This window comes from Seriola dumerili, unplaced genomic scaffold (genome assembly GCF_002260705.1).
Source record: "Seriola dumerili isolate Sdu_G_001 unplaced genomic scaffold, Sdu_1.0 BDQW01000331.1, whole genome shotgun sequence".
Taxonomy (NCBI): Eukaryota; Metazoa; Chordata; class Actinopteri; order Carangiformes; family Carangidae; genus Seriola; species Seriola dumerili.
The window spans coordinates 1,995,254-2,022,644 of record NW_019174586.1 but is presented as its reverse complement, the minus strand read 5'-3'; the positions used below and the strand labels follow the sequence as shown (position 1 = coordinate 2,022,644).

General features: G+C 41.9%; 1 protein-coding gene across 4 annotated transcripts in view; it reads right to left on the bottom strand.

Moving 5' to 3' along the window:
• The window catches only part of mid2 (midline 2), a 143,301-nt gene that overhangs the window by 53,505 nt on the left and 62,405 nt on the right, over nucleotides 1-27,391 (bottom strand). For all 4 annotated transcript variants that reach the window (XM_022760089.1, XM_022760087.1, XM_022760086.1 and 1 more), the window contains one exon: nucleotides 17,422-18,305. In XM_022760089.1, the coding sequence (XP_022615810.1) occupies nucleotides 17,422-18,249 (828 nt within the window). In that variant the 5' untranslated portion in view covers nucleotides 18,250-18,305. The remainder of the gene's footprint in view (nucleotides 1-17,421; nucleotides 18,306-27,391) is intronic.

Genomic DNA, 27,391 nt, shown 5'->3' with positions numbered 1-27,391 from the left:
GACACACAGAAACAAGTGGCTGCTGCCGAAGATGTTTGTCAAGAGACAAAACAGGCAGCATGATTGGTTATCTGGGCGCAAGCACAAAACCACCTCATGTTGGTTTTCGCTCCTTGGCGCTTCAGGTGATTTCAGAGGCAATTTCATATCATTTTGTAATTCTACATTGGCTGCATGAATCTCTCACCCACATCTTTTACTTGAATAACTACAATCAGGATGTGCTTCTGATAAAGTAACATGATCCTGTCTGATTTCAATTGCACCAATCCTTGTGCAAAAAGTTACTGCAGAGGTGAGATAAGTACAGTCGTCAATAGTGCCTTGTTAGCTGATGCAAAAAGAGCACTGTGCTAAAACCAAGGTGTTGTTCTCACTAAACCTCCCTTAAGCTTTTAAACTCAAAGGCATCCACCCAATGTGGGGAAGAGATAAAGAGATGTCAGAGACGTCAAAGAAGTCACATTTCTTTTGGAGGTGACGAATGTCAATGAATATGTCAATCAGGGACTCATGAAACTTTTCTACTGTTGAAACTTCTAATGGTTTATGCTATAATCTTACTTTAACATAACTCTCACACACGTTGACCATTTTACATCGGACAGATGTTGAAATAAGTCCACAATCAAAGATGGGACATTGTCAAATTTTGGCAAATCAGAACCTAAATATATTAAAGCCGTAAATATACCAAGCTATTACAACACTTTTCACATGCTGTGAACATTTCGTGTCATCTTGGGTGAACATCTGGCTTGGCCCTCACTGGTTGGTCACTGTCTCTCATTAGATTTCATCTCTAAGGAAAACATAAAGATACTTTAAGAGAAATTGATAGAGTTGGTGTTGGTAGTTGTTTTTTTTTTTTTATTCCCTTAAGATACAGGGACTCGGAGCTGTGCACACTTTGCTTGTGAAAGTGCAATGAATAACTGACATGACAGTTGTGAGGTTTTTCATCGCGGCCCCACAGCTTTCAGAGTCTTTGACGGTGTTTTGCCATATCACTTTTGGCAAAGTGACACACCAGATAATCTCACTTCCGACACATGGACCGCAGCACATTTGCGCTTGTGGAAAATTCATGTGCACTTCACAAACACTGGATATGCAGGGCTTTCTGGCTGAGCAGGTTCATGCACCTCAAACCTACTTTCCCCTTCTGACACCAGGCTGCCTGGGAGAGGCATCTGATTCAGGCTGGATGCAAAAGTTATTTTCCTAGGATGGTATCACTGTCATCAACATCATCATGTTTTTCATGTTCACTATCATAATCTATCTTTTTATGCATCTGAGTGCATACATGCATGCGTTCAGGCATCAACATGTAGCCTACACTGCGACTGTCAGTTGTTTTTGTTTTCCCTCCTCTGCAGTTTAATTAGACTGAACTTTGCTATTGCTTTTTTGAGAATCATTTCACTTACAGATGTATCCTATAATCCTCTAAAACGTGATATAATAAAGTAAATTAGCCCCACCCAATGCCTGTCTGAAATCATATAGATCTTACAGAGTTAGCAGCTAATTCAGTTTCTACAGACCTACTGCTGTTTAGAGCAATAAAGTGACAGCAGAAATATGCTTATTTGCTTTTTATGCCAAGAGTTAGATGAGAAGATCAATCTCACGTCTTAATATGTAGGTGGAGCCAGGAGGTGGTTATCTTGGCTTAGCATACAGATTGAAAACAGGGAAATAGCTAGCCTAATTCTGTCCAAAGGTAATCAAATGTGCCAACACCTCTTTAGGTCAATGATTAACACGTTACATCTAATTTATCTAATTTACACAAAAATAGATAAATACATGAAATAAAGTGCAAAAGCAACATTTCACTGTTTTATAGAGGGGTTATGTGCCAAACTATTTCTTGGCCAGGACCAATTGCCAAGCAACTAGTCAAGAAAAACTTTGCCTGTCATAGAGCAGCAAATTGTTGTTGTCACACTTTATTTATTTATTTTTTTGTAAACAAACAAAATATAATTTAAATATATATATATATATATATATATATATAATATACTATATATTAGTATATTACATATATACATAGTAATATATATATATATATATATATATATATAAAATAATATAATTTTAATTAATAAGGTTTAGAGGCACTGGAAGAAGGATTTTTGTTACTTTGGAACAGAGCCACGCTAGCTGTTTCTAGTTAGTATGCTAGGCTACGCTAACTGGCTGCTTGGCTTCAGAGACAACTCTCTCTGAAGAAAGTGAATAAATGTTTCTCACAAAAAAGTATTAATTTTAGAAAGTATTCCCTTAGGAAGACAAACTGCACGGTGAAAGGGTCCTTACACTCCAGTCGAAGATAGAAAATGAATGTTTTTAAGAATTACCTTGCATCACCTTCTTGTAACTGAATCATAGTATATTACCTGTCCACTACTCTAGTGCTCGTTCTGGCCCCTGACAACCTTGCTATTAATTTCCTTATTGTTACTCAAGATGGGAGAATCAAATAAATGCCTAAAATATTTTATATAATGTACAATTACGTTTTTTTCTTCACTCTGAAAACTATTTTAAAATGCTGTGTTGACAGCTGAAGCCTCACCTGTGGGTTTGCTGGAGGCAGGTTAGGTAGAAGCACGGGCTTGTCATTTAAATCTTGAGCAAGGATGAATGAATAGCCCTGAATGTTCATCATGGAATCCCTGCACCTTCTCTTCCTCTTTCCCACCTCTGCTATTTGCTTTTTCTTACCTGCCACTTCTGATCTCACATCCTCACTTTTCTTGCCAGCTGTCGCCCTCTCCTCATTCCTTCCTCAAACCTGGCTTTCGCCTTCTTGTCCTCCACTTCTTCATTCCGCCTTTACTACTGTAAAAACTAAACAACTGTGACAATAAGAGCCCCGTCTCTAAGACTTAGCGCTGTCTCTACTTCTCAGGTTAAATTTATAATGTTTTGTTGGATCAGTTACAAAGCAGCTTAAGCTACCATTGCGAGTAGCAGCCCAACTGGAAATGACGTGTTTTATCTGATCTTTAATAATTGAAGTTCTACAAATTAATCTACTCTTTCTTTGGAGTGTGTTTGTCATCTTACAGCCTGATGCTGCTGTACACGTCATCTTTTTAAACCTTCAGCCACATAACAGGAACAATAATCTGGTGTGATTGACACTTTCCGAGCTAAAAGCTTTACACTTGTCAGCTTCCAGCAAAACCTCCAGAGAAGTTCATCTCAACTCATGGACTATACAGAAATGGGGGGGTTGGTTCTGTGAGAATGTGATAAGGTTATGAGCAAAACAGTTGGCTGATTTTTTGGTGTGAGGGTCGAGAGGCAGCGAACGCCTCGTTTCTGCGAGCATATGAGACATGGTGCTACCAGCAGGAGGGTAAACACACTAATATACGCACATTTACTTAAAAACAAGAAAGATACTGACTCATGATTTGTGGGAAGACGGAGGCACAGAAGGCTCTGACGTAAAAGCATCTGTGATTCCAATGCTACTTTTACTGCAGTCTCCAATTCAACTTCCAAAGAAACTTCCTCTGTGCTTTTCTCAACTACAAGGTTTTAACTCAGTCTGCCATGAACATACTTCTCTGTTTCCTTGCCGTTTAGATTAAAAACCTTTTTTTTTGCACAAACCCATTTTTTTCCTGCAGTTAATAATCTGATCTGTTTGCCTTGTATCTTATTGAACAGGATCCCTGAGCTATAGATACTTCAGGGAATAAATGTTTAGAATTTACTTGCAGTATACAAACTGCAAGTGAAAAAAAAAAAACCCAGCAGAACTGGAGTTATAAAGGGAAACATCAGCTTTATGTTTGCTGCTGTTTCAGCAATATCGAACGTGATAGTGGATAATGCCGTCCAGAGACCCGTTTGAAAGAAACAGTACGATTTCCACCCTGAAGCGTTTTATCTTGCCCACCACAGTGCGACCCCCCCCCCTACTGGGCCCTGCAGGCGTTCAGATGTAGAACAGAAAAAGACCCTGATTCTCTTCTGCCCAGGCTGCAGTCGGCAAAGTGCACACAACAAAATCAGACGTATGCATACACACTTGTACACAAAATGCAGGATAACACGTTCACACGCAGCGGCAGTGGTGAGTGACAAGACAAAGTGTCTCCATTAGTCTCAAAGTGGCTGTGTCCACCCTAACAGATGGGTTTGCTTCCTCCAAGGTGGGCGAAGTGATTTATTCTATCTCTACTGTACTTTGCCTTATCTAATTGGACCGACTGTGCCCAGGAAGCGGGCCAGTAAATCATGTCACTATCATGTATTTATAGATGAGGTCATGTAACTCTAGTGCTGATGGCAGCTACATAACATCTATATATGACACCTGTTACCATGACAGCTGCTGGCAGGATGCCCACAAACTGAGATGGACACTGAAATACAGGAGTGTGAGGAGTAGAAAAAAAAAAAAATGTAAGAAAACATATGAACACATGAAAAATTATGGCCTCCTCAGATGTAGACTACTGTTTTGACTCTGACTGTGGCAGGTTACAACACTTTGGATCCACATGCTGGGAATCCCAGCTCCAGAAGACTTATGGAAACGGAAAGTCTTAATGGATGACAGCCCAAGTGCAAAATCGCACAACTCCTAGCTGTGGTTCAGCCTCACTACTCCGCATTACTGATTTGGCCGGACACCAGAGTCATATTGAAGGGAACCACTCTGGACAGTGTCTGAATATAGGAAAGACACATTCCCCGTGTTCCTGTAATCCTGTGCGGCTGGCTCTCTGGCGTCTGTATCTGAAACAGACATTCCTCTCTGTGCGACTCCCTGGGGAGCTGAACTTCCTTTGCATAACCTGAGCAGGACAGAAACATCCAGGGATGTTCTTGCAGATCAGTGAGCTCAGAACTGGGGGTGGGTGGGTGGGTGGGGGGGTGAAGTTCACTATACAAACAGTGAACTAGAATTTGCTGGTTTTTATATTGAAAACTGATACCGCGTCGACATCTTGGTGAACGGAATCTCTGGTGTGATTTCAGCGGGTGTTGCACAACAAATGCAAACAAAAAAAGGTCAGAGGACTCAGGAGGTCTTAATAAATACACAACAAAGCAATGCAATACAGATTGTGACAGAAATCTGAACTTTTTTTTAAGTTAATTTTTGGGCATTTGTGACTTTATTTTGATAACACAGTGAGAGAGAGAGACAGGAAAGTCAGGGAGAGAGCGAGAGAGAGGGGATGACATGCAGCAAAGAGCAACAGATCGAACTCAAACCCATGGCTGCTGCGGTTCGGACTAAGCCTATGTAGTACACGCTCTACCAGGTGAGCCACCGAGGCGTCCCAGACACCTGAACTTTGTCAGAATTTTATATCTTCTCACTGAGGTGGAGTTTTAAGACAATCAAGGACTCAATAATAATAAAAGAGTCATGGCATTAGCTTGGTGGCTTTTACAAGCACCGGCGGCTGCAGTATTGCAAAGGGAAATCTCTAAAGAGGTCGTACAGAGCTGCCTGGAAAACACTTGTGTGTCAGTTTGTGTATGTAAACTGTATGTTGGGGTTAACTCTTTAACACTAAGATGACAGGTCATTTAAGAAAATATATTCATTTTACACTGACAGAACACGTTTTTTGACATTTTTCGAGAAATAGCCTGTGATCTGCATCTCTGGTGTGCGTGCGTGTGTGTGTGTGTTTGTGGCTGTTTCATGCATGTTAAAATAACATGAGAAAGCCATCTTTACACCATAATCTCTATATGAATATAAAGATAGTGTCTCCATGTTTGTACTGTATGCATGACCTCGGATGCGCACGTGGCTGTGGTGTGTTTCGCCGTGGAGCTTTAGTGGACAGGGTGCTGGCTGCTGCTGTCACCACTACGCTGGCCAGAGAGGATAGGTGATGTGTCCCTTTTTAGAACCCATAAAAGAAGCCCTGCATGCTATTAAGCATGCATCAGCGCCCCGCATCGGCTTTAAGAGCAGGACATCTGAGCACAGCGCTGCTGACCTGTGTTCTCAATCTCTCTGTCACATAAAATGAACAAGCTCCCAGGTAACTCGAGTTTGCAAAGTCATTTTCCCGGTCTTATTGTCCTGCCGCTCCTCTCCTTCCAGCTCCCGTGGTAAAATCCTGTCCTGAGTCTTGTAAATCTACATAACTTGTACATCTGGGACTAAGCCTCCAACTCTGGCTGACTACTAGATGTCTCCTCACAGGGGACTCAGGTTCACTTGTGGTCTAGACGTCATGTAGTGGAGAACCACAATCCCGGACTGCTGAACCCAAGGAAGTAAAGACTTTTTTTTTTTTTTTTAAAAGTGTATAATGAAAATGCACAGTCATTTTGTATTTGGTGCCAACAACAATAGTTGTATTTTCTACACTGATTGACTTTTATTTTCTGGTTCAGATCCAATACAGACATTTTTGGAACATAATAATTATGGTAAATGTGTAATTAGAATTGGTAAGACAGTCAGAAAATAAACTTTCCAACTTTTCTCGTTTCCTAAATTAATTCTTAATGACAAACAACACAAATGGAACTGCTGAAAATACACAACAGTTCACAATATGTTTAAAACTTTTCTAATTCACTGTACACAGAGATTTACTCACAGTACTTACAGGCAGCACATGTCTGCCTCCTAACCTATACATTGTCGGTGTGACTGTGTTAGATAATGATGCTCATGATTGTGTGTGTGTGTGTGTGTGTGTGTGTGTGTGTGTGTGTGTGTGTGTGTGTGTGTGTGTGTGCAAATGTTGTTAGAGAGCATGTTTCAGGAAGTAAGAGATTCATGGGAATGGAATGCACTGGAGAACATTTCTGTCCAAGGCAGCTGTGTCTGAGACTGAGCCCAGTGTGGGAGAGTGACATTCTCCTTCAGCTTCCCAAAACAACACACACACACACACACACACACACACACACACACACCACACACACACACACACACACACACACACACACACACACACACACACACATACTTAGAAATCCATTTCTAGGCCTTTATTTTCCCCTCAAGATGCCCAAAGGAGTTGTTTCTCTCACTCACAGATCACATTACCTTTCAGGAGGCCCATGAAACAAAGATTATATAAATAATCATAATCCATGTCAGAGAGTTGTCTTCCAGTCAATGAATAACTTAGATGGGACATCGAAACTGAATGTATCCTACAGGCAGTGCTATAACACAATAATGATTCTCATTGTAATCTGAATTTGAATATCTCATACTGAGCTTTTTAACCTATAGGAAAACTTTGTTGACCAATCCCCCCCCCCCCCCCCCCCCCCTTTCAGCCACCTGTCTGCTGCTGTAGTACTGGAAGAAAATTCAAATTCTGAAATAATGACAGTCCATGCAGAGATCAGTAGTTAACAAAGAAAACAGCTGGTGATTTTACAAAGAAATCCATCACTTGCCACTATCCCTTTTTGATGAACTCTCCTCCCTTATTTCGCTTGTTCACTCTCTCCTAACTTGTGATTTTGAACCAAGCCAACTGATTCCTGACTGACCTTCATACAGAAGTAATTTCTCTCTGTCACTCTAATGGGATTGCTTAAGCTGGCGGAAAAATTGTAGCCTTGTGGAAGGATAAGAAATGCAGCTTCAGTGACGATGAAAGCAAAGAATGAATACATGTGTATGAGATGATGTTCAACCAAGTGTGATTGTAGCAGAGAGGCAAGATTGGTTTCTCACTAACTTAAGTATGCATGCATATTATGGCCTACACCCAGTTTTGGTCATTTGCTGCTCTAAACACCCAGTAACATTGAGCTCCTCAGCCCTCTGCTGAAAGGGAAATGATGCGTTTTACATTTCAAGCAGTTGCAACAGTGAAGCTGCTAAAAAGGAAACCAGCTGTCTTAGAGCCAAAACTGAAGTGGACAGAGCCACTGGTTTCCAAAAATGAAAAGCACTCCGTAATGAAAATGTATGATGTGAAGTGATTATCACAGAGTAAAACGCCGTATTTCTGAGTCAAAAATCTTTCCAGGACCAGAGGGAATGATGCAAATGAGGCTTGTTTTGCTCCCAGTTATCAGCCACAGTCTACACAGTTGAGTCAGTACTGTACGGATTTAAAACCACTGATAAGAAAACCATGTTTCAGTTTATAACCCAATTTGACAACACAATATAGACAGCCCATCAACAGATGAACAAGCCAAAAGAGTAAAGTTGGGTGCTTTAAGTTTCAATCCTTCAGTCTCAGTCACACTTCCATCAGATCTTCACAGGTTTAGCTAGTACTATCGAGATAGCAAACTTCTGGTGCAACCATTTTCTGATGGGAGCAAATCCCTAAAGTTATATTAATTGATGCCGTAAACACAACACTAATATATTCCCACCTTCTAAACTTGCTATCACGACCATTTTAGCAAAAAGTCGCCCACTCACACATCCAAAAGACATGGAGCAACATTAGCATTAATTTGAAATCTAATGTAATGTAACTGGCTCTTTAGATGCTGCATGCTCCACAATGTACCCCAGCTTATCACGTCTGCTGTTTGTTGCTGAGCAGGTATAGCCTAAAATGGGTTTATCAGCCTGCATGCTATGGTCAAAAATGACACGGATGAGAGTAGTGAGAGTGAACCAATAATAAAGCTGTGGGCCATGAAACCAAAGCAAGTACCTGAGAGATGCAAAAAATGCTCCATAGAGCTAAGGGCAAATCCAAAGTCAGGTGAGAATGGGTTTGCCAATACATCAACCCATTTCACACTATGTGTAGGGATTTAACCCATTGTTGAAAATACTGATTAAAGCAGCTTTAAATGTACACTTTAAAAGTCAACAGGTGCATATTTAATCTTACAACTCACACAAAAAGTAACTTAAAAGAAAATAACAGAAAAATTCAATAAAACTGCTCTTCAACATTCAGATAATAGAGATAATTTAATGCTGAAAACTATTATTAACCATGATTATTGTTCCCGGGGTGCAGCTCAAAGAATAACAACCACCGTGCTATTTTAAGTTTGGGGATGAATCAGAGGTCCCTGTTGTCCTCGGGCCAGTGAAGACGTGCTGTTCATCTCACACCGGTGTCATTAGTTCAACCTAAGCATCTTCCCAGTGGCGACGCGCTATTCCTCCCTGGCAGCCTCACAACAGGATTCAGACTTCCTCAAGCACACAGCACAACACAAAAAGGGAAGCGCGTGCACAGACACCAAAACATTCTACAAAGGAGAGAATAGAGAGTCTCTCAATGTGTCTTCAGCCTTTGTGTATATTCACGTGTATGCACAAATACTTCAGTGCATGTGTGTGTATGGGGTGAAGAAATTCAGAAGATGGACGCTGACAGAAATTCCACACGTTGTATAAATATTCCTGTTATGCTTTGGTGCCTTGTCTGAAGCCCAAAGCCAAAATAGCTACTGGAGGAGGATCCAGGCACCTGTGATTAACCCTTGTGACTGAAAAAGCTTCTTGTATGATTAAAATGAGTCGATCTCATCAAGCCTTCACGTTCTTGCAAATTCCCCAGAGACACTGAAATGTGATTTGTAAATCAAGCTTTATAGTAACGTTCATGGACTGCATGTGTCATCAGTTCCCTCATGGCCCCTCCCCTCTCCTCATACAAATGTGAACTGTGCCACAGATTGTTGCAGATTAATACCAAGAAGTGCTTACTCAGATATTGGAGGAAAATAATGTGGCAACGCCTGAAAGGATGGAATCAAAATGCTTGGAAGTCGGTGAAAAATAACATCAGCATAGCAAGATGAGTTTTCCACTGTTGATTAATGTGTAAATCCTCTTACGCTGTGGTGTGTTGCTGCCAGCCATCTGACTGAAATACATAAATAGTAATGAGTTTATGATCTGCCATGCATTAAGACACCCCATGTTGTATATACACAAATACAGCTACTGTAGCGAAATAGACACAACAGACACGCAAACTCAATCTGGCATGCATGAATGCATTGTAAGTATAAATACATACATATATATATATATATATATATATATGTTTTGTATGGTAGATGCCACAGAGATCCATAAAGTTGTATTTATCAGCTGCTTAGTTAAAATGATTTTCCTTGAGTGCCAAAAGTGTCAGAGGCTCAGCTAAGCTTTGCTATGTTGTCAGCTTCTTACAGCTTTACGCTAAAATACACACAGCACAAGCCTTCAAGTTTAGGTTTCCTTCAGGTTTTAAGCCTCATGAAAAGGCAAAAAAAAATAAAAGAGAAAGGCAGGAGGGAAAATCAAGCAGGGTTCAACCAGCATGGATTTAAACGAATGGCTGAGGTTGATGCTCCTAAATATTTGTGCTGATGTTCAGTGTTTTTGAAGCGGACCATTTCCGTGCTAAAAATATACTTTATAGTCACACACACCTTCACTTGTGAAGAAATAGGGGACGTTTGAAACAGATGTCTACATTAATAAACTTCTCCAATCCACTTGTAGGCTTTAACTCATTTGGTTTTACTTGACAAAGCACTTTGAGGACATCGTTTATCCATGAAATGATGTGTACAAAAATACAGGACAAATTGCATCCCATTGCATTTTTTTTTATAATTCCATATCATATGGGTTGAGGGGCCACCCTACCTCCATGTGACGCTAAACATATGGAAATTGTTGCAGACCAAAAACACATATTTCATAGTTGGAGAGATTGGACCTTTATATGAACAAGTAATTTTAAATAAGTTAATTATGAAGTATAAGTTACAGAGAAAATGCAGTTAAATTACTTTACTAACAGTCGTTCAGCAGCTGTACTAAGTCATGAAGGTCAGTTTTAAAGATGATGAACAACACAGCATTGCACCTCAGGACAGCCCTTAGAAAATACTATAGCTGATCTATTTCAGTGGGTCACATGGGCCATCCTATAGCGGTGAATAGCAGTATCATGTAGCTGCCTCTACTGTGAGTAACAGGCTACGCAAGTGAACCCTGCTCTGGTTTTATGGAGGAAAAATGAGGAGAGGCATCAGTGGATAATGGATAAATGGAATGGATAAATTTGTACATCGTTCTCAAACATACACACAAAAGTCAGAGATGAGTAATGTGGGTTATATCCTTCTTTCTGCATTGCATTGTACCAGTGCCGACACCAAAGCTCTTAAAAGCTTTCCACTTTCTTTCAGCATAAATTGTGCATATGCATGAAGCAGTGGCTGGGAGTGATTTGATAAGTTTTTTTTTTTTTTTTTTCCATGACCCACCAAATTTTATGATGGGGTGGCGTGACATATTTTCACAACACATGCATGATGCATCGACAGGGCGCGCTTGTGTGCGTTGCGAAGTATAGGCTTCGATTCAGACACACACGCTTTCATGCACACTTCCTAATGGGCACGTTAACGCACGTAGGCAGAGTGGCGCACACACAGACACTAAAAGCTTTCTACTACATCCTTGGTGGTTCCGTCATAATGACTAAGTGTGCTCCATCTCACAATGTTCTGCAGATACAGCCATGATTTCCCCTGACATCACACACTCACACAGCTCCCTATCACTCCACACATGTCAGTCTTAATAGCATCTGCTTCGACACACATGCAGACCTGCACCTATTCACAGGCACACACACACATACACACACACACACACACACACACAAACACCTGTAAATACTGCACACATATTTGAAGGCAATCATATTCCCTCCTACACAACAAACACACTGGAGGGCTGTGAGTCTCTCTCTCTCACCAGCCATTGCTGCTGCAGTATATGTGGCTTTGTGGGAGACTGAGGGCGGAGAGGAGTGGGGTTACCTAAAACAAGACAGACTGGCCAGGGGCCAAATGAGGGAGAGGGGGAAGAGAGAGAAACACTGTGACAGAAAGCAGGAGGGAAGGATGATGTTTGTGTGGCTCCCTGCAAAACAGCGAAAGTGAGAGAAATAGGGTGACAGTGTGAGAGGACAGTGACAGAGAGAGGGGGAGCCTGTGTATGAGGGAAAATAATAAGAAAGTTGCCAGTGTATGAGAAAGAAGGAGGTGTAAGAGCAAGAAGAATTCAGCTCGGCTGACTACTTGACATTGCCGCCTTTTAATTTCCTCTTAAAATCATTACTGTCAGAGTTTGGCGTGCAATCAGATTAGATGAGCTGAACTCTACTTTGTGTATTGGCCCGTAACTGTGTGTATGAAAAGAGACTCAGAAAGTACAAGTGAGTTTGTGGGTGTAGATGTGATTAAATGCACATGAATTTGCGTTGCGCACGTGCGTTGGCGTGCACACTCGTGCACGCACGTACAAAACTCGCTTCTGGAATCTGGCAAAGAGAAATGGGGGTAAATACAGCAGCAGTGGAGTCAGCAGCAGCAGGAGCAGACGTAAAGCACACATTGCACAGAAAAAGAGTTAAGACAGTGCCTTAAGGAGCTTAGATTGGGGGGGGGGTAGAAGATATGATGGGGGGCTGGCGGGCGGTTAAGAAAGCGGAAGGGTGGAAGGGCGGGGGGAGGGGGGGGGGGTCTATGTCAGTATGCTATGACTTGCCTCTTCCAAAACAGGAATTAATCCAATAATCGCTTGGAAATGTTTTGCATATTTCATCATTCTTCTCATGTACATAACAGACTATCATCTGGAACAAGTATGCGTGAGACCTGTCAAGACCCTGGAGACACAAACACACACATGCACGAGTGCACACACACACGCACGCATGCACGCACGGACGCACACACACACACACACACACACACAGGCAATGACAAATCCCACTGCTGCAGGGTTAGCGCACACATGACGCGCTGAGTTGAATATCCAGAGTCTTTAGGTTTATCTGCTGCTTATGTCGAGTGCTGGTCTGAGTGTCACAAATGTCAGCAGTTCCCCCAATAGGCTTTGCCGTCATGTCAGCTCATTAGCACTTGATGCTAAAGCACACACACTTCAAACCCTTAAGAGCCTAAAAGTCAGTAAATTAACTGCCAGTATTATGGAAGAGAAGAGACTTTTTCACTTTTTCTCAATTTGTTTCCGTCTTTGTCCCGCAAAGTCATCAATTAATGTTTTGCTGCCTCTGTTCTTCTTCTTCTTCTTCTTCTTCTTCTTATTCGAGGCTTCTTCTTTACCACTTATTTTAATCCAGGTGCCTATGTTCATCAAAGACTACTGTGTGCTCTTTAGGTGCTGGGGAGAAATTAAGTTCAACACACGTAATGTTGAGGAAAGTGATAAAATAATTCCTGGATCTGCCTCTTTAATCAGATCTGAAATTTGAGGCATTCCTCCCTGGCCCATGTCCCATCCCGCCACCAAGTTTGGTGCAAAATGGTTCTGTACTTTTTGTGTAACCCTTGCTGGCAAACAAACAAACAGACAGACACGCAAACATAACCTACCTGGGATAATGGATTACAACTTATAATGCTAGCTAGCAAAGTCCACTCCAGGTAGTAAGTAAGCAGTTTCACATGTTACATTTATTTTCTAGTTAGACAAGAAGATTGATACCACTCTCATGTCTGTACAGTATATATGAAGGTGGAGCCAGCAGATGGTTCGCTTAGCATATCATAATGAGTGGGAGCAGCTAGCCTGATTCTGTCTAAAGTGAACAAAATCCACTTAACAGCATCTTTGAAGTAGAAAATGAAGTGTAAAAAATGTGTAAAAACAAACAATTTGTCATTTTACGATGGGCTTGGCTTGACCAAGAAATTGTCTTTATGCTAAGCTAACCATCTGCTGGCTCCAGCTACATATGTGAGGGCGGTCTTTTCATCTAACACTTCGCAAGAACAGGTATATTTCCCAAAATGTTGAGCTATTTGGCAAATGGATTTGTCCTTGCAACACTCAACTATAGTAAGTAGAAGTAGTAGAAGTTTGCAGATTTAGATTTCCTGCGTATCAAAACAAGCCCCCGTATCTCACCAATCAGTCATGGCTGGTAAGGTGGTTCACTTCTAAAAATAACGTGTTCAGTGGTTGCAACACCTACTTTGCATCTTTGCATTCATAAATGCAAATTAACTCTTGCGTTGTGACCAGTCATGAACCACGTGGTAGACATTAGCCTACAGCGCTGTGATCTTTCAGTGTTACATCACAGTTGTATGACTAAAAAGTCCTGTGCTGAGAGCACACAGCACACACTTTAGATTTTTAATTTTGTCTACCAGGCCTCTGAAAAGGGATGTCAGGCTGCCACAAATTTTACCTAAATTACACACTAATGAGCCTGCAGTACACACTTCCAAAGCAGCAGGTGATGAGATATTCACTGCTGAGACAGAATGTGTCTTAGCTGGAAGTGGTTTCGGTGAATCTGATTGTGCGAAAACAAATAAAAATCTAGAGTGCAGTACCTTTAAGCTGCAGTCTTTTAAGCATATCAAAGCAAAACACCATTACCAAAGTCTGCCAATTATAAGACACAAAATGTCTTTGCTTCTGAGCAAAGAGCTCTGCTTAACGGCTGCCTGGGGAATTAACTCACTTCCCTGCAGTTTCAGTGCCACATTCTGTCTTTTACAGAGCTGGCACTTGGTGGCATTTTCTCTCCTGAAATATCCACCCGCCTCGCCCAAGGGAAGCTTACCTTTCCCATAATGTGTGAGAAACCATTTCGGGACAGTGTAGCTCCCAGCATACACAGCAGACGCAGGAAATAATGTGAAGGGTAATCCAGAGGTCAGAGATCACCCAGAGGGAGGCAGGGGTTAAACTGCAGGGGTCAAATTATTGCAACTTAATGCAATCATTTAGCATTGTTGACTAGTTGCCAGTTAGAACGCCTGATTAAGACATTGCAGCAGACCAGTCAATAACAATATTAGTTACATATGCCTGAAAACTCAACCAAGAGTGTTTAATATATATTAGTCTTGGACAGAAAAAGAAATAGGAAAAAGAGAATGCATTGGAAGACATACACCCCTTTTGACCTACATCTTCCATGAGTAGCATGTACAAATAGGACTTCCTCTCCTCCACTTTGCCATGTGTGAGAAGAAGATTATAAGTTAGCTGCCACTGCCACTGGTGAGCTGAGCTGGGGCTTGGACTGGGGCTGGCCTCCTCCCAGATTTTGGGTAGATTGGTGATTTCAAAGTCAAGAAAGTTCAAAGCCTTGGATGTGGAACATTCAAAAGAACCACAGCCAGCCATGAAGTGGAGAGGAAGGGAGGGGAAGGGCTAGCTACTTACAGTAAACTCTCCCACAGTCTGTAGAGAATGAGGTGGTGGAAGGTGGGGGGGAGGGGGGACTGTAAAAAAAAAAAAAGGAAAAGAAAAGTGTACATGCTAATGAAAATAAACCCAATGCTCCTGTGAGTTAAGTCGATGAGAGGTGCTGAGCAGGTGGATTTTCGCTGACACGTTGGTGCTGAAACTGAAAGTGAGAGCCACAGTTTTGGGAGAGAAAGTCATCAATAATGCACAAGGTAGAATTACTAAAATAAAAGTGATGTTTTATGCCACTGAGCACATCACTGCTGTTGTGTTGTGCTCACCTTGGAGACCCAATGAGATGGATTTTTGTTGCACGTTGAATGTTAACAATGTCTCTTGAAACAGGGGGCCAACACATTCTCACACCCCCACACTTTTGCTTTGTACTGTTCAGCGACAAAAAAAAAAAGCCCAAATGGGAGACGACTGAAAATGCATCCCTGTTTGTCTTTGTAAAATAGAACATCCTCCAACAAAACTACACGTACCGCACAGTACACCTCTCAGCAGATAAGGCCCAGAAAATGCCAATGTAGCACTTTCTCAGGTGTCCGTTTGTGCTAACACAATGCCATTCATTTGACACAATCAAACTGTGGAAACACCCTCACACCCTGGGGACAGAAAACATGATTGGAATTTCCTTAATCTATGTGAATTCAGAGATTTACAGTGTGAAGTACAAAAGGCGCAGAACTAGACATCAAGTAGGAGGTAGAAGTAGATCATTTATATAACAATACAATACAGCCGATGTATTGCTTTGCCTCTTTTACACAATGCAGCATCAGTGAAAACACAGAGCATCTGTAACTTCCACCCTTCACCCTTACAGAGTGGCACCACTTGAGATATCTCTATCAAACAGCAGGGCGAATACCTGAGCCTGGATCTCTACATCAAAAATTCATGTCTGGGCAATATGTGGATATCTGCGCTTGCATTAACACACACAGCAGGAATTTTTTTTTTTTTTCTTTTTTACTTCTTTCACTTTTGGTTTAGCCATCTGTGCGGACACATTTATACAGCATTATAGAAAACAAAGAGAATCAGGAGGCCTTTGCAGTTATCACTGTTATATTATCCCCTGGTATACTGATTTCACTCAAGCATTGTGTTGGAGGACGAAACACCTCTGGTACCTCAGAATTATTCTGTTAATTAGAAGTTTATTGTAGCAATAAGGATGCTCATTTGCAAGGTATCAAGGGCACATGAAAACAGTTTCACCATAATAAAGCCTTAACCAAAGGCCTAGCTAGTAATAAATGAGTTCTTTTATCCCAGTAAACAACAAAAAATCCCTTACTATGAGCTATTAGAGTTCAATATTACTCACAGTTGCAATCCAAACTTATAATCCAATTGAAATATTTAATTAATCTTACATATGTTAGTGTGCAGTCAGTTAGATGGCAAATTGCCAGGAGGATGCTTAATTTTAAAGTGTTCTTTTTCTTTTTTTTATTTGGAAAAAGGATGCTTAAGAAATATATATAAATACACAAAAAGACAGCCACATGTTTTTTATGTACACATGTTCAACGCACACTACTGGTGAAAGTTTTAGGCCAGCTGATGCGGCCGGCAGCTTTAGGTCTTTAGTGGTGGAATTAGCTCCAGCTAGTGCCTCTCTCTGTTGTTTTTCACCCTGATTCAGCAGTCCTGGTCTTTACGCAGAGCCTCTGAAAGCTCAGTGGCCACAGGGAATGCCAGCTCATCGACTATTATAATGACGGCCTCCCTTTTGCTCTCCGTCTCCCTCCGCCCTTCTTGCCAGTGTACCCTCCCAATTGTCTCTCTCTCTGTTTGCAATGTGTCTTTCTGTCTTTCTTGCTGAACAAAAGCTGGTGTGAGTGAGTATGATGCAATTGTGGCGGTATCGAAAGTTCATAGTCAACAGAAATGCACAGAATGAACATCCCTAAGGTAGGAATGGATGGATTAAAGATTTTGCTGTTTGGCAAACTGCAAACAAAGATATCACAATGAATGTTGCAGGCTATGTACGAGAACCTCTCTGTAAAGATGGGAATAGCTTCAATGCTCAGTAGTAAGTCATTGTTCTTTTTCAGTTAAATCCTGCTGTAGGTTGTGACTTACCTTGCTTCACAAACACAGAAGTCAGACAAGAAAAGAATAGGGGCAGAACACAGAAACTGATATGACCTTCTTACATGCTTTGTAAACTGGAAAGGACATGAGGGACTCACCTTGAGCTTGTCAAAGCGTTCGGTGAGTGAGGACACTTGGTGCTCTCGGTGGCGCCCAACCAGCTTGCAGAGGGCACAAATGAGCTGGTCGTCCACCAAGCAGTACATGTTGACCTTCTCATTCTCATGCTCCAGACAAGTCAGGCCGCGGATGTGAGTGTCTGGAACAGGCTCCACCAGGCGGTGGCTGGTGAACGGCTTCTTATTAGGGTGTGTTGCGCGCAGGCATCGGTCGCAGTACGATACCTCACACGTGACACACGTCTTGACGGCCTCGCGCGGCGGATCCTGCTCACAGAACTGGCAGCTTATGCGTGGATCCATTTTAGCAACAACAGCCGGGCTGTGGTTTGCGTTGGTGTGGTTGACGTGATTGGTGTGGTTGGCGTGCGGGTGGGAGTGGCTGGAAGTGGCCGGGCTGCCGCGGGCGCTACTTCCACTTGTGCCACCACCACCGCCGCCGCCAATTGTTCCAGCTATTGTACCGCTAATGGTGGCGGTGTAGGGCCGCTGCGGCTGCAGGCGCCGGCTCTCAGTGGGGGAGTTGGGGCCGCTAAGGGAGGCCTTTTGAAAGCGATCAATGATGTTCTGCAGCGTCACATTGCGCTTAAGGCCCTCCAGGCCGCGGTGATTCAGCGTGATGACGTAACGACAGGTCGGGCACTGAAAAGCTGAGATGGATTCGAGGGGCTTGCTGGTGGAGCAGTGAGACACCAGGATGCGGTGGGCACAGTTAAAGCACAGACTGTGGGCACAGGGCAAGAGCAGAGGATCTTCAAACAACTCCAGGCAGATCGGGCAGGTCAGCTCAGACTCCAGTGTTTCCATCTTCAGTTGAACCAATCTAAAGGTGACATCAAATCCCACAGAAGCTGGCCGGTTACCTGCATGAAAAGAGAAAGACATGAATGACTATTACCATTACAAATTGTAAAGACGCCTTTAATTAGGAATTTCTGCTTTACTGTACTTTTGTTCTTGGGCTATATTGTATTGAACAGAGCAGCTGGAAGAGAACACAACTCATCAAACTGTCCATTCACCCATTTCTATCTCTAACTAATTCAGTCCTGAGGTTATTGGCTTCAACACAAATTGGCCTGTGCAGATTCAGCAGAAACATCACTAACACACATATTTCTTCCAATGTTATAGATCAGCCGCTCCGCTGGCACAACTGTAGATGGGACCCCCCTGCTGCAGCCTGTAACACATGATTCTTCCTGCGGAGGTGTATGAGAAGAAGAGGAATGGCTGAACTAGCAAGGAGGAAAAAGACATGAGGTTGGCTGAATGGTAGAGAAGAGGTAAAAATCAATGGAGTGAAGAGAATAGCGGAGAAAAGGAGAGACAGATGCACAGCAGCACAGGAGGGCAAAGAAAGAAGAACCACATTTCTCGACACAAACCCAACAGACTCTTAACCTTACTTTGTTTTTACTTCCATCCGTCTGTCTCCCGCTCACCGCTGACATTTTATTGTGCCATCTACGGTGAGATCAGTTTGACTTACCAAGCAATAAACACTTTACTTCAAGAACATTTTAAACTTTAAAGCACAGTTCCAACAACAATGTCAAGCGAGACAGTGAAAACAGGGGCCAGAGCTAACCAGGAGAATTGATTTTAGACACCCCTCCCCACCTCGCCCAATCTCAAGCACCTTACAGCCTGCATATCAAGCTGTCTCCCCTGGGTGGCCTTAAAACCACTGACATGAGAAATCGCCAATAACCCCCCCCCCACCCCCTCCCACCCGTGCTGATTCATTGGCACAGGAGCACAGCTAGCAGAGGCTCTCTGTCCTTTTAAAGAAACAAAGCAGGGACCGTGAAACTACAGCATTAAACCGGATGAAAGAAGATTCACAGATGACTGACTGACTGGGTTTTAGTGCTTATGACTCATCAAAAATTACTTTTCACCTTTGGGACTGGGTTTAAACTGACCGTGAGTGACCTCTCCGAAAGCCTAGGTCATTAAGATGACGAAGTTCAGAGATTAAATAAACACACAGGCGAGAACTTGTTATCAAGAAAAGGGCAGCAAATACAAGCGATACTAACATTATTAATGAGACAGCCTGTGGATCTAGAGACATCGCTGAGGTTTCCTACAAGGTTACAAAGTTCAATTTTCAAAGTGAGGAAGTGCTGAGCATGAAATGTGTGAGCATGAGTGTCCACAACATGGTTTTATCAGTAAGTTTATCTAGTAATGGATCATTCATCTTCCTGTTTTTCCACCTTTTACTCAAAATAAAGCAACTTTAAACACAGTGTGCATTTCATTTCCCAGTGTTTCGTCCTCCTTCGTCTCTTTATCAGCACAGACACTGTCCAATGTCCAACGCGGAGAAAAGCCCCAGAGATTGTGGTGAGTGTATCCTGCCCAAACATGTATCGTGTATTGTGCAGCAAAAATGTCCTGTTGCCTGAATCAGATAAGCCTGACTCCAGATGGATAATGAAATTCACAAGCTGTCAAAACATCATGCTCAAGTGACAAGACGCTGTCCTCCTTATCTGTTTAATTGCTCATATTAGGGAATACTGAATAAACTGTGTCAAACGCGGCCTGTTTGTAATGACTTGGTTGCGCTGTGTCGCCACCCTAACTTGAGCATTCAGTTGTATCGAGAGTTACGCATTACACAACCATGCAGCACAGGACCAGCTGCAGACAGGCCTATATAAAGACAGAAACAGGGCTCAAAAACTCAAACTCATTTGCACTAACAAAAGTCTCCTCCCTTCTGCTGCACCAGAAACCATGCCTCGACACTGAGCCGTGTTCAAAGCAAACATGATTTGAGCAGCAGCTAAGTGCTTGGGAAAGGCACTCAACTGAAGAAAGTATAGTCGTACGCATGCAGCAGCTTCGTTACAAAATTCATTACCCGTAAAAGAAAGAAATAACGTCTCGCAGCCAATCATGCAGATATTACACTGATGGAAGCAAATGGACATTGTGCTTGTATGCAAATATGTGTGTGTGTGTGTGTGTGTGTGTGTGTGTGTGTGTGTGTGTGTGTGTGTGTGAGAGTGTGTGTGTGAGTATGAGCCTGTACTGTATAGGTGTATACGTTTTAGTTATCTGCCCATGAAAAAGTAATGTGCGTATGTGTGCACAAGCACATAATGTCCTTCCTCAGTGTTCGCCTTGGCTGCTGTTTATCAGATGCTTTATGTGGCTGTTATCACACAGCACTGCCGCGGTAGGGATAGAGAGAGAGAGAGAGTTCAACAGCAAGCAGACTGAGCAAACATGAGTTTCGGCTTCATCACGCCAACAATAGGTTTAATTTATCTCCACTGTATCAGAGACTTGATAACCAGGGGCAGACGGATGGAAACAGGATGTAGGGGGAGGTGATGAAGGGGAGGCAAGGGCAAACCTTCAAGACCTTTTGATGACAAGCAAGGTCACTGCCCCCCCCCAGTTTGGGGATGGTACAAAAATGAAATCATTCTCCACATAAACCTCAGGCATTACATTTGATTCATTTTTCAGTGGATGTTTCACTTCTTATCAGAAAAAAACCCCAAAACATTTTAGTTTGTTCAAAAAGATGCTCATAAGATAAGCATTTGATTTCTACTTTAAAATACACATATAGGATTGCTTTCTACGGCTTTGTAAAACAGGTAAAGAAATAAATAATGTTAAAATATTCAAAAGTCAGTGTGATCCGTATTTTGAGAGAGCAGCTGTAGGCTGAGCAACACCTCCGCTTCATATGACCGCTGTCAGCAACAGGAAAACAAAGCACACGTTCATTCAGCTTCTCGGGACACACATTCAAGATCATCGGGTCATCATGTGAATATGTGAACTGATGCAACACAAGACCAGCAATGTGTTTTCACCGCAATATCGTACAAAAGAAAACTAAAGTCAATCAATACTTTGTTGTTGCATAACAGGAAATTATTTCCTCCAAATCTTGTCTGTGCATAATCAGTATTTGATAAATAAAACTGTGGAAAAGTCACACAAATCCCACAGCTCCATTTTTACTCAGAAAAATCAACCATATGTCATCACAACAAATATGCAGAGGGATTGTACATCTGTCGAGAAAGCTGTGTCACAACAAGAAGACAGAATCCGAACCCTCAATTATTAAGTCCATCAAGTCTATAGGGAGTGCATGACTGTTATCCTTTCTACAAATGTCCAATTCAAGTGTTGACTGAATCAGCAATCTCTCTTTATTCCCCAGGACAGAGCTCAACAGTGCTGCTTATGCTGATGTTAATGTGACTGTGTTTAACGGAGCATGGTGTTATAATTAACACCAAGCTTTAACTCACCATCAACAGGCCCATTAAGCTTTAGCTATGTCACTCTGGGGAAACAGTGTCAGCTAAGATGGGACTCACTTAGGGGCCGAGTCGCTAACTTTATGGTAAAGGTGCTTGTTGTGCTGCAGACGGGCGGGAGACACGCACAGACATCCACAAAAAAGACAAAAAAACAAATCAAAAGATACAGATTCACAGACAGAGCTGCGCATTTACAAGCACAAACTCTGTCTGTCTTTTCTCTTCTGCTGCTCTTGTTAAGGTGAAGTGTCCCATCTGGAAGGAGAACAGCTTGAGTTGGTACTTGAAGAAAGACACACACACACACACACACACACACACACACGCAGACATAAAGCTGTAAGGCACTCACTCTGATCCATTGTTGTGCTGATTACTGTAGCAAGATTTTTTGGTCTCACTCAGAGCTTTTAGTGAAACAGATGAAAAAAAGGGGAAAAAAATATGGGACATCACTGATGATTCATTATTTTGTCTGAAGAGGCAGAGCTAGATTAATACTTTTCTTTAGTCCACACATACACACACTCAGGCTGTGAATTCTAATTTGCTTATGCTTTATACTTTTGCTTCAGACATCCTTATAAACAAATCACATTCATAAAGAGAAAGCCATTTCAGCCCTGTTGCTCTTTTCATACTGCTGTGTGGAGATGTGGACCAGCATGTATAAGAAAACTAAAACAGCTGTCAGGCACAGGACAGGTTACTGATGGCCCAGACAGTACCACTCCACTCTCAGCATGTAAAACATGGGTTTAACCCCAAATGTAGAGAACAGTGATACTGTGGTTTCTCTTACAAAAGAGGCTTGTTTATTTGAATGGTCATAATCCTGCCAATAGGGAGCAAACAGGAACCTGTAAGAGTTTTATGTAATAGCATAGCAGACAATCATGCGTCTGATGCCTACTCGGGTCTTAATCACATCAGCTTGGGGCAGGGAGGTTTGTTAGGAGACAGTTTAATAGCGTTCGAGCAGATCGCTCGCTACTGTGGAGGTCAAAAGTTTAAACGCCATTAAAGGTGCTGATAAATTGTTGTCCACAAAAACCTTTTATAAGCTGTAAATATCTATAGCTAAAGTGCTGTCCGTAAATATAAAACTACCATTAATAATCTTAATTTATAGAATTTCCAAATCATTAAATTTTTACAAGCCCAACTCAATTCTAGTGCAAGGAGTGCATGTGTACCAAGTAGCTGTGTTTGTGTGTCTGTATGTGTCCAGAGGTATTTTTATGAGTCAATTAGATCATAAAAATGTGGCAGTAGTAATGATTTCCATTACCAGTGTAAGAGACAATCTCATGGAAAGACCCAAAATAGAAAACACTGATGTCACAGTTTCTGTCATTGCATAATCTTGCAAAGATCAAAACAATAAAAGAAGCTGTTTGTTTTCAAAAGGACAGTCGCAGTCCCCCGGGTGTATGGTTGCATGTGTATGAATTCACTTTGTTGACGCATGCATCATTCTCGAGAAAAGGCATTTGTGGAACAAAGACGATTATCCGTGTACAAACAATCCACTTGTAAAACCCAGATTGCTCCCTCCTGAATTGCGCTCGCACAGCTGCAGAGCCAAAACGGGAGTTTAATGGACATTTGATCATGTTGGGAAGACGGGGCAACAGACAAACAATTCACCACACCTAGACCTCGGAATGAAAGACGCAAGTGCATTGCGCAGCAGTTGCGCAATGCACTTTTCTAAAAGGGGTATTGCCAAGAGCATGAAAGCTCTAATTTCTGGTCAATAACAGAAATCCACATTTCATGTACATTTTCTTATGCCAAAGTGTTTGGATTTTGGGTTACATTTATTGAATATCCCATATATAGCCTACTGTACATGTACATTTTATAATTTTGTAATGATGAATTAATACTCACTACCTCAAAACTCTAGGATCATTAACATCTAATCTAATCTAATCTAATCTAATTCAGACAAAACAAGTACACAAAAACATTTCCTCCTTTTTACAAACCTTGAGAAGATGAAAATACGGGACATATAATGTGCTAAAACTGACTGGACACAAGAGCAATAAATAATTTTTTCCACTTCAAAAGCAGCCTTTCACTTCAAAGATACGAAAGACGTGCTGAGGTGAAGCCAGAACCAAAAAAAATCAAAGAAACTTGTTCCGTAAGAGGAGAGCAGAATAAAAGATTACCTACAGGAAAAGGATACTTCAGAACAAGGTAGATTATACAGGTATTAACAAGGAGCATACATGCATTCACATCCATATGTCTGTCCCACACAAAAACACATTGACATAGAGCCAGCTAATGACAGACGCACCCAAACAGACACACAAACGCACACAATGATGTGCCTTGAGTCCTTGGCCACTACTCCACTACTGCAGACTTCATCAGTGGTAACTGAATCAATCCCAGGAGTGTGACAATCTACAGTGAATCACCACTTTCTTTATTGTCAGATTGACAGTGTATCTATCACCCCCTCATCCTGCCCAGACCCTCATCCAATCCTTCCATCTGCACTCACACTGCTCTACCTGGAATCTCTCCATCTCACTGGAGGCTGTCAATCACAGGCTTATCACAGTAAAGGAAGAGGAGCAGAAAATCACATAGTTGAGGTTTAAAGGCTCCAGAGAGTAAGACGACAGTAAACAACAGCGGCAGGGGGTCGCCGCTCTTCCTTTTTTAGGGGCTTTAGAAAACACACCCTGAAGCTGTGGAGAAAAAAAAAATCATTTGTACTCTCATTATGGGAAAATGCTATCACTTGTGCTTTTTGGTGTAAGGGAGTAGGTTGGGAATAATTGAGACATTACTTGGCAGGCAAATAGTTTAAACAAACACTTTAAAGAATAGTTAATTGAAGCCATAGGCAGCGAGGTAACCTCATTTACAATTCTCATTGTCTTTTAACGTACTGCAGGTGATGGAAAAAATTTAGTACAAAATTTTCAGGCAGATTGAAGGCATAGTAAGAACTCTAACAACCCATTTGCCATTTACATTGTTTCCGAGAAAGCTGAATAAAACAGTGCTAACTAACTCCCTGTCAGTATCCCTCTGCAGAAAATGACAACAAGGTGACAGCAAAACTCTGTGGCTTTAACAATCAACACATGCTGTGATAATTAGTTTGCGTTAAAGGTGCTAGCAGGTGGATTTTGTTTCCTTTAATTGGACAGAAACAAAATTTCCCCCCCGTTTCCAGTCTTTATCCTAAGCTAAGCTAACCGGCTGCTGTGAGTAGCTTCAAGCAGTTGTGTAATAACCCATTTGCCCGGCCTCTTGTGTTTTTCTGGAGAAAGCTGCTAGCTAAACTGCAGTGGTGTTTCCATTGACATGAGGGTGACAACATAAAATGTTTTGGTTAAACAGCTGCTTTATTGTTTTAACCCCAGTGTGCCCTGGTACAATAGTCGTTCGCCAGGGGTCTATTAGAGGCCAGCTGCATTCATGGTAGCCATCAGGTTGATTCTCCACAGTGGTCTGGGGCTAAACAAAGACAGATGCTATTCAACTGACAAGCCCAGTCAGACGTCTGACTGTGACCTCAATCTGCTGTGGACCTTGTTGTTATGCAGTGAGCATTCCACAAAATATCTCCGAAACAGGCAAAAGGTTAAAGATGTTAATAACAAATTAAAGGATTTCTTCCTTGGGTTGTTCGTGTGACAGTAAACAGTAACACATCACTAATTAAAAAGCTGCCTGGAAGAAAAACGAAAAAATAAAAATCAAGCTTGAAATTTTTATGGAGCAGGGAAGATGTTAAAACGTGGCACGGCAAGATGGTGGTTTGATTTCTCTCTCTGCCTCACACTCTGTCTTTCTTAAAAAGAAAAAAAAAAAAAGAGTTTCATTCATTACTAAACGAGGTAGCCAAACACCACCACCTGGAGCCAACACGTGTCTTTCCACAGAGAATGGCTGGCCTGTTTGTGCGACGCTGGTAAATCACAGACCTTCACACATTTTGGCGTGGCCCAGGTACTGATCAAGAGCGCGCACATTAAAATGACTAATAAAAACACCCTAACGTAGCACTGCTCTATGAGTACTTTCATTAGTGACCGTGTTAGCAAACTCTGTAGCCCCAGTCCTGGCATTTACCCTAATCACCTCTCCTGAGCATTTAAACCAAAAAGAAACAGGGCATTGTTTGTGGATTCGGTGGAATTCGGCTGCATTAGTGGATTGAAATGCTGGCATTTATTTGGAGGGCAATTCATTATTGCAGTTGGGGTTAAAAATACCCACAAGCATAAGACACATGTCAGGACTAGTCGCTGCTGAGTTTTGCCAGACGTCAAGAGACTACAGTTATTCACCACTATGGTTTTGGAAAAAGGAAATTGGGCAGCTCCAAAAATGAACAGCCCACCAGTTGACCAGAACACACAGCAAAACTGTACACATGATTATATAAGTGGGATCAAGCAGCACATTAAACTTGCTGTGTTACATTTCCGTGCAGTCTTTTGACAGGAGCCATGCGTCTCAATGCTGCTGCTTGATGGGATAAAAAGGAATGTTTTAGCATATGAGAAACTGCCCAGGGTTCCTTTGGCCACCGCTTTCATTCTCGCTGTTTCCCTTCATCTCTTCCCTCTCTTCTTCCTCTGCTCTCACTCTTCTTCCCGCCTCCACTTGCCCAGTCTCCTGCACCCCCCCCGTTGCACTCTGTCTTTTCCAGTGTCTCTCTCTCTCTCTCTCTCTCTCTTTGCAGCAGACCTCAGAGCGGGCTGGATTCATCAAACATGTGATTCCTATTCATAGAATGTAAACAGTAATGCAGCCAAGCCGGTGTTTCACATTTCACATTCAGCACAGTTGAGCGGGCTGGCTTAAGCTTAACCCTCTCACTGCTACACTGGAGACTGGTTTTTACATTTTGACACATCTCGAGGAATTATGTTGCTTATATCTTATATCACATCTGTCTAATCAGTTCAGGATCAGTATTTTTGAGGGGAAATGTATCTGGTAACACTGCACGGCATTCCGATTCCACAATTAAATTACATATTTATTCAGTCACGGGAAACATTTCACTTTTTTTTTTTTTTTTTTTTTTACATATTTTCAACAAAATCCACTTTTTCAATTACTTAACAAGCATCTGTCTGACTTCAAGGTCAGCCTCATACTCAGTGGAGTGTGAAAAAGGCAGCAGGCAGAGCTGTGGTTCACTCTACCAGTTAGCTTTCCCATCCCATCGCCTCGTCACCAGTGTTACCTCTTGATGGGAAAAATATGGGCTGTGATCTTAATTCACCTCATTATGCCTTAGTTGATCTCATGGAAACTCCCAGTATTAAGTAACACATAACAGAAATTCTGTGTGATATTGGCACAGTAGGGAACTGGTGTGGTGGTCCAGTTACTGACAAACTGAATGTCATCAGTTTGCATGGCAGTGAGATTTATCTGTATATTGTTTCCTGTATAAACAATACACACAGTGGTCTTAATATCATAAATGGAGATCTAATGCAAATGAAAGGATCTTTAGTGTCAGAAAACAGGTTACAGATTTATTTATCCCCTGTGTTTTAGATGTTTTCTTATGACACTGATTACAGAAGATTTCTTGCATTTTATCATGATTTGAAAATGCATTCATACCACCCAACTCTGAAACA